Below are 8681 nucleotides of genomic sequence, written 5' to 3'. Positions count from 1 at the left end.
CACGTTCACCACCCGACAGGAAGAAAGGATGTGTGCCGTGGAACAGTTTCCAGCCAAAGCTGAAATTGATCCAATCAGATCGCTGCGATAAGCAATGCAAATTTCCATAACAAAAACAAACGGTCGAAAAACCTCTCCGTCAAGGTGGGCGTATAAAGCTGAATTCAAAATTTTACTACATAAAGGGATTTTCTACAAGACACTATACGAAATGTGAGGATCGAGGCTGATTTTCCAAGTTTCCAACGGAAGTAGTTATTCCTTTATTCCCCACCCAACATCATTATTCCCACCCCAAAAAGGAGATTATTTCAGTATTCCAAATACACATTTCCGTTATTCTTTTGTCATTATTCCTCTTTAACTCTCGAAACTCACTCTTTTTGTGAATTAATGTGCTAAGGCACCTTGGTGTTACGGTCAGCGGGCCTGACTCCTGACTAACTCGTCGAAAACTTGGGCTGAGACTGACAATTAATATTTAAACATTTCTAATTTAAAAATATCTGTCCAGTAGTCACTATTTAGCCAAAAAAGTCGCCAGTTAAGGCTTTAAATTCTGGTAAGCACAAACTGTTGTATACAGAAGCTTCCGTGATTTTCAGAAGTGATATGCGGGCATGTGATTTATTGTCCATTCGTGTGCCAACATCGCTTATTGCGTCTCCGATCCAGTAGTCTCCGATCAAGGAGTAGTGCCTTAAGAAAAATCATAGTCGTTATCATAAAGAACAAAAAAATAATGCGGGTAAGAGAACCGTTCAATGAAATCTGTCCACGTCGTAACGTTTTTATGACCTTTGGGAAGTTCTAAATTATTTATGCTAATTTATTTCAGAGTGTTCACGTGATTTGACTAGCACCTGTACTCAAAATCCCATGAGGCCAATTTGCGCAAGTTTCATTTATGTATGAGAATTCCACGATAAGTTAGGAGTTCGAACTAGAGGCATGGCTGGAGCACTTGGAATTATTTTATTTGCCTACACATGCTTAGTTTTTCTAGTTAACCATAGGATATATATGATGCAGTGCAATCCGCTGTCTAGACCCGGTAAGAGTCGTTTATTAAAATTATAGAGGCAGTGTTATGGTCTTGAAGAGCGTGATGTCCTCGCGAACCGATCGTGGCAACGGTGAAGTTGTACAGTTTTTGTAAACAGTTCATATTTACAGTTTGAAGTTTTAATCATGAATTCGCCAACCTTTTTCACTTTTTAGGAGTATATCAAAGCGATATGGGTGATTTGCGCTCTTCTGGCCACCTACAGGTAAGAATTTGCTGTCAGTTGAAATGTGTGTTGCGTTAGCTGGAAATGTTATGCTGTATAGTACAACGAGAAAATGCGGAAATCCTTTCTTGATTCGAGGCACAAGAATTTCTGACTTAGCCGGAAGTTAAGATAACTTATTGCTGATTGTTTGCGTTGAGTTTCTGTTTGTAAATTAAAAGTAAACTGCTGGTTGCTCGAAGATTTGTCGATGATGGGTACCACTCAGCTACACGCTTAACGATGTTTGAAGTCTGTCAAATATAAGTCAAGGTTAACTTTCTTGGTTTTCGTTTAATCTATTGTCATTTTGTGATCTTTCTAGGCTGATGGGTCGCATCATAACAGAAGGTAATTAAAACATAGTGAATAAAATTTCTGGAGTTTCGGCGAGAGACAAAACCACGATTAAGCGGAAGGGTGTCAAAGTCGATTTCATGAACCAACACCCCCATGCACCGTGTAAATCGACTTTTATATCGCCCACGTAACACAAGGTTTCTTTATGGGATTGCTTATTGTTCGAGTGTTTAACTAAACGCAGAGTGAGCTTTGTTGACTACTTTAGTTCCTTTGCATTTCTTACTTTATTTACTGTGATAAATTAAAGCGTGCAGTTGCTTCGACATTTTCTTGTTTCGCCGTGACAATATTTTTTATCACCGCGATTACTGTTCTTGTATTTGAACTTACTATGGCACTGATGTATAATTGTGTGTTTTCGTGACTCAACATAATTTTTGAACTACAGTTAGTTCATCGAAGATGGTTTCGTAAGTCGATTTTAAAAGGGTTTTCTTACCGTCCACTGATGGCCAAATCATTATGCAGTTGGTTGTAAAAAGATTCGGGGGGGTTGGTTAAATTGCTTTCATTCAACAATATCTGCTGTTTGGTGTACCGTCTCAGCCACGTTTTCTTTCGAGATTTTTGCCCTGCTATTGCATTACTAAATTCAGTCAAGCAGTATTAATGCGAAAAATTAATTTACTAAAGCACTTAAGGTGCATGAAAATCTCACAGCAATGTAGGCAGAGATTGCAAAACAAAGTGTCAAATCCTTTTTTTATAGTAATTATATCAACTTATATCCAATTTTCTATTGCTGCCTGAGCAATACTATCATACTACTATTATTTTATTTATTTATTATGAAGCCAATACAGTACACACATTAGTACAGCTGAGGCATATTTGCTGTTATTTTTATTTCAGAGAACAACCCAATATAAGACGTATACGTTTTGAGCCCTCCTATTTAGATTTCCACGAAAAGTAAGTTAGTGTCTACTTCTTTAAAATATTTGTAAATGAGGGCTTATGTTGATTAATACTATTAATACTTATTCATTCCTGTGACAATTGTATGTGATCACATGTGTTACAGCAGACTTTTACGGTGTGATAGAGGTTTGGACGTTTAACATGCTCTCGGATTCAAATATTGAAGTTTAAACTTCAGAGCTGCAAATAATGGCCGGTCAACGGATAATGTCTGGTCAAAAGTAAGTTTTGTCTTGTCAAATCCTTACATGGCCGGACGATTTGTCTGGCCATTTATGCTGGTAGGGAAAAAATTATTGGCGTTTGTGAAAATGGAGGGTGAAAGATGGATACTTAACTGCCAGACCAAGAACTTTTAATAAATGATTCGTAGTAGTCATAGTATATCCGGCTGTCGTTGCAAATTTTCGCTTTGTCATTCACCAAGTCGTCACCACAAATTACGGTAGCTGGTCTTACAGATGTGTACTGGTCACGGCTGTGAATTACTTTATTATTAGTTCGTGTGGGTTTTGTAAACATGATGTGAGAAGGACAACAAAACCTCTCAGTGTCGGTACAATGGTCATGGTACCCTTTGTCTTCAAAATTTAACTGTGAAAATAACAATAACAAGAAAGCAAGTTTAGATTCATTTGTCTACTTGTCAACATTTCTGTGTGAATCACTTAAGCTAAAAATACCGCGATTAACTAAAATTCTATTTTCAATTTATTTATTTATTTATTTATTTACATTTCACGATGAATATTGGATCTAAACACATCTACTTGCTTCAATGAAAAGTGCTCCCAAAAATGTTAACATGGACATGCAATTTACTAATTTTCCTCATTTAATGAACATGTTGTCTTGTCTGTAACTTGATCTCTTTTTAGATAAGAACTTAAGCTTTCACGCTATTTATAGAGAAATAGTAAGAGCTTGTCAAGTTTTGAGCCCCACATGAACAATGAAACGATCCAAATTTTCTGCGGCTTCTTTTAATTTCGTAACTTCTTCAATGGTCACTGTCTTAAATCTAGACGCCATCTTGGCTCTGATCGAGATACAAGAGATGTTACCATGGCAATTTTGTAATTTCACATGTGAAATTATAAATTAACACTGAAATTTCGCGCCTAAATTAAGGAGTAATTTGTCACCCATGATATTAAAGATGTAATATCGATGTCAACTATCTAACAACTACAAAAACTAAAAAGTACAAATCAGATAAAGTAAATGTTGAAAACGAAGTCGAGAGGTCTGCCCTCTATAAACCCCCTAAATAAATCAAGCAATTTACAGCTATAGATTTAAAAATTGAACACTTGAAAAACATCGTGATTTAATATTCAAATGATGGTTTTAGCTTAGTTTCGAATAGCCAAAGGCTATCAGCTTCAACAGTCACTCGTGGTGGACCGTTCTGTAACTTAACTATCCTGATAAAAAAGGATTGTTTGTACATGTAACAGTCTCCAGACATCACACACTATTTGGAGACCATTAGGGAACTAATAGTCTGGGTAATGGTAACAAATCTGACCCCAACCAAACTGTCGGCTGTCTGTCGGCTGCTGTGGACAAGGTCCTCTGCAGCCAATCTGTCAGACGTGCACAAGACAAGGGAGTGCCATCCTTAAATAGAAACAGGGGGCCTGCCTTGTTCCTCCTAACATGTAATTTAAGCCAAAAGGGACTGGACGGCCTAGAAAGGAAACTTGCCTCGGCCAATGTGGATGTAGCAACCCTGACAAAAGGGGTCTGTCTTGGAAGCCTTCAGGTGAACGTGCAGGAAGGTTGGAGACTCGCTTGAGTCCACTGTAACGTTAACCACACTGAAGTGAGTATCCTCTGAGAAGTTAGCCATGTTTGGCACAGTGAATTCCGAATAATGTAGAAGCCTGAAGTACGCCAGATTACATGCCGCCCAAAACATGCAGTGGTCTGGATCGCTGAGAGACAGAGAGTAAAAGATTACCTTACCAGCAAGGTGATGTCAGTAACAGGAAGGCACGGGGGCAAGAGGCACCAGCAGCACGCTTGATTCCTTGCAACACACATTGTAGTCTTAAGCAGTTCACCAAGGGATCAGAAAATCCTTTTTGATACGCAGGACCTGTACTGCAGCTAAATACACCTTAATCGTGGAGGGCTGGACCGGAGCAGCCAAGTGGACAACCAAGAGGCACAATATCCATTGGTCTGCAGGACATGGATAGTTAAGTGGGCTGAGCTTTCCTGTTTGCTGGCCGAAAATCCACAACTCTTTTCTGCCAGCCCCTCTGCTAGGAACTGCTGGCACTGCGCTTCAAGAGAGGGCTGGTCAAGTCTGCGAGTAAGTTGCTGGGCACAGGGGTTGGAAAGGGGTGGGCATCTTTTGTGAGAAGCCTGAACTCCTGCCAATGGAAGCACCAATTTATTTTGAACACCAGGCATGTGCTGGGAAGTAAATGAGAAGTTAAAACAAGCCTCAGCCGCAAAGAGCTTACATAGTAAGAACTTAAAACAAGGGATTCAGGGATGTCCATGAGACCAGAACAAGTTTGATGACAGCCTCATGGTCAGAGCAAAACAGGATATGCTCCCGGAACCACTGTGAACCCCAGACGTGCGTGGCAACAGCAAGAGGGAAAAGCTCCTGGGCCCCAGGCCCCGCTGAACTAATTGCCTTAAAAATAAAGGCTGAACCCAAGTGAGCCTGTTGCGTCTGATGTGACTTCCATGTTTGCAGCAGCTGACACACCTGGGAAGAGCAAAAACTGACCCCATGCCAAGGAAAGAGGAACTCTTCCTTCCATTGCATGTCCAAGTGGAATTCAGCATTCAAATGAATAGGGTGATCCCGCCGTTGAAAACAGCAAAGAAGATCAATCATGTGGCAAAGAAAAGTCCGACCAGGCCACACCACCTTGACTGCAGTTGTGGGTGGCCAATTAGGGACTCTAGCTGGTTTACTGGATTTTGTACAGAAGTACTGAAAGTTGCTGTAGGTTAGCAATAATTTGTGGTGGAGGTTGTGAGATGAGAGCAGCTGGTGTACTTTGAAGTAGTGGTGCTGTAAAGTGCTGCTTGAAGTGTGTGAGTAGCTTGTTAGGCGACGTGTCCGGTCATTTGTCGGTGACATGTTGGCCGATACGTTGACCGATGTATAATTTAGCCACTTCTTTTCTGTCTGCTGGTCAAGGAGAACATTAAGACTTTTTGTACTACATGTAGATTGGTGTGAAATGTGCTAGACTATCTGGTCAAAGTGTTGACTGTGTTTATATTTCTGAACATAACTCAAGGCTGCTGCCTAAGAAAATTTTAAAGGGGCCCTCAGAGCTAAACGCTGAGAACTTAGGAGCCCAACATATGAAGTGAAAGGTGTTGCTGTGAAAAATCAAGGCGCCCAGAGCTATTCTTTGGGAGCCCCAGGCTACCGGGCTCCTGTTAGGCAACAGCCTGGTAACTTATAGTATTTTAGATTTATTATGCTCAAAAACTTGTTTAGTGCCATTTGTGATGCCTTAATTTTCACTCATTCAAGTCAGTATTGAAATTTTATAGGAATTATATTATTGTCCTTTGAATAATAATAATATTATTGATGGTATCTATTTAAATTTTAGATCTGTGGGTATGCCAAGTATACGAACAGTGGCCATCATAAATCCTCACACAGATCAGAATTTACAACTGCAATCTATATCTGGTAGCACAGTTCATTTCCATGCTTCCTTTTTTCAATCAAAAGTAAGTTTTTGTTCAAGACATTCTTGTGAAAGTTTCGATGCATAACTTAATTTGGAAAGAAAGTGTGTGCTTTTACTCATAGATGCTATTTTCTTTAAATCTCTTTCTTTAGGTAGTTCATCCTTTAGGAAATACAACATTTGAAATAGTTTTTCTAGCAAGACTGGTTGGAAATGTTGAAAATACTTTATTTATTCACACCTCCAAAGGAGTTTATCCATATCAGGTAGTATGTAGCTTCCATAACTTAAATTTGTTGTGCACAATTTGCTGTTTATACATGTAAGTTCAAAACCAAAAGAGAGAAGTGATCTTTGCATGTAGCTGGACAATTTAAGCAAATAGACATGTTCCAAACTGAGTGGCTTTATTGCTTTAATTTTTTTTAATTATTTATTTATTTATTTATTTATTTATTAAAGGAAAAAACAGTTACAAAATAAAACAAACCAGTGAACAGAAATAGAGAGTACATGAAATTACAGGTATATGGCAGCTAAATACAACATGTCTGAAAAGTGCATTGATATCATATATTACGGTAAGGCGGAACTGTTACAATTAAGTATATTTACTTACACATATATCTATTTGTTTGATTGTCGCTCAATGTGGAGGGGAAAAGGGATACTGCGAGACTAACTTTCCCGTCTTACTTTACTTTAAAAGTTCTGTGAAAGGATCCCATTTCTTATTCTCCTTGGTGTAAGTGTTTGATTCGATCTTATATTGAGGAGACAGTAGGGGAAGAAAACCATTAGTATTTGGAGGGGTTTCCCTCTTTTTACGGCACCAAATGAAGAAATTGCTCAGTTGGTAAAGCATTGCACCAGCATCGCAGAGATCATGGGTTGGAATCCTGCTGAACTTGCCTGAATTTTTCAGGTGTCTGTATAAGAGATAATTGCTTAAATTTTGCATGGATCACTTCTCTCATTCGTCTATGACCTGAATTTCAAAATACATTCATTTCATACAAGTTCAATAACAATTCACAGTTTGTTCAAACATTAATTAAAACAACCTTCTGAGGAGTTTCCAGGGAAACAGCAATGTAAATAACTTTTTAAAAAAAAGTCATTTTGTCCATTTTGTTTTGGTGCTCAGTCAACCTCAATGAGCAGTCTTTACTACAATGTGGTAAAAAGTTTTCTTCTTCTTCTTCTTCTTCTTCTTCTTCTTCTTCTTCTTCTTCTTATTATTATTATTATTATTATTATTATTATTATTATTATAATACTTTGTTTACTTTTTAGGTGTTTGGAGTGGGAGTCCCAAATCCCTACAGATTACGCCCTTTTTTAGGGGCAAGAGTTCCTCTAAACTTTAGCTTTTCTGCTCTGATCAACATGCATAATCCCTACAATTTACCGTTGCAAGTAAGTGATTTTGTATTCTGACAACTAGTCACTATTGAAACAAAGAACTCATTTTGCATTATTTGGAAATTATTTCCATCTGGTTGCATAGTTAAATCCATTTGTCCTTCAAATCTCCCTGCATTTAGATTTGTTTTAAAAGGTTTTAAGTTGAATCGAAGGTGTTCACAAGAAACATTGGAAGAATTCTGTTTGTAAGATTTGACATGTGCTTGAATCCTTGATTTTGTCAGGTGATAGAAATGTATTCAAGTGGGGGTGATCTGCATTTAGAGCTTCCGTCTGGCTTGGAAGAAGCACCACAGAAACACTGGGTATGTGCCTTGGGGACAGACTAAAAAGTAATGTACTTCTTGCCTTAGCAAACTTCAGTACTACTGTGCAGTGATTACAGTTGACATCATGGCTCTTACAAGTTGAGGGCACAATCTAGACCATATCTTAGTTATATTGCCTTGAGGGAGCAGTTTTTGTGTCAGGAAAGTTAGCATTTACATTCATTCTTTTCTTTCGGAAACTTTTGTTAGCAATTAAAGTAAAATGAGGTTATTCTGATCATAAATGTATTTTCTTATAGGAGATTCCACCGTATGAAACCAAAGCACTCATGAGAGCGAGCTTTGTTGGTCGAGTAGCATCAAATCATACCGCTTTCATTCGCATAAAAGCTAGCCAACCAGCTCCAAACCAGGAACTGCTTATTTTACCCTTTGAAGTGGAAGTAACAACAGGTGAAGGAAGAAATGACCATCATCAATGTTTTTCCTTAGGGACTGTGCAATAATTATCAGGAAGGGGGGTCCTAAAATGAGCTTCACCAAAGGAAAAATTAGATAGGTCCCCCCTCCAGCAGCGTCAAGATTAGCTCTAACCCCCCCTCACGTCCTCTCAAAATTATGATGTGCCCCCCCCCCCCCCCTCTCCAACCTGTACCTTTATTCGCTGTACTGCAACGCATTCCACTGCGTCGTCAGGGATGAAGAGCACCTCGAAACTTTGTTCTTCATAATCGTCAATTTCCGAA

At 38.7% G+C, this 8681-nt stretch overlaps 1 protein-coding gene across 2 annotated transcripts in view; it reads left to right on the top strand.

Annotated features, from left to right (window-relative positions):
• The first annotated feature begins 865 nt into the window (after positions 1-865).
• Positions 866-8681, top strand: part of LOC138000159 (transmembrane protein 131-like) — a 33215-nt gene continuing 25399 nt past the window's right edge. The window contains exons 1-9 of one of the 2 annotated variants that reach the window (XM_068846358.1): positions 866-1054; positions 1222-1271; positions 1597-1622; positions 2487-2546; positions 6155-6278; positions 6391-6504; positions 7535-7657; positions 7891-7971; positions 8235-8388. In XM_068846358.1, the coding sequence (XP_068702459.1) occupies positions 952-1054; positions 1222-1271; positions 1597-1622; positions 2487-2546; positions 6155-6278; positions 6391-6504; positions 7535-7657; positions 7891-7971; positions 8235-8388 (835 nt within the window). In that variant the 5' untranslated portion in view covers positions 866-951. The remainder of the gene's footprint in view (positions 1055-1221; positions 1272-1596; positions 1623-2486; positions 2547-6154; positions 6279-6390; positions 6505-7534; positions 7658-7890; positions 7972-8234; positions 8389-8681) is intronic. The other variant, XM_068846359.1, reaches the window with a different exon arrangement.

Source organism: Montipora foliosa, chromosome 4, assembly GCF_036669935.1.
Source record: "Montipora foliosa isolate CH-2021 chromosome 4, ASM3666993v2, whole genome shotgun sequence".
Taxonomy (NCBI): domain Eukaryota; kingdom Metazoa; phylum Cnidaria; class Anthozoa; order Scleractinia; family Acroporidae; genus Montipora; species Montipora foliosa.
This window is presented reverse-complemented; position numbering and strand designations above follow the sequence as displayed.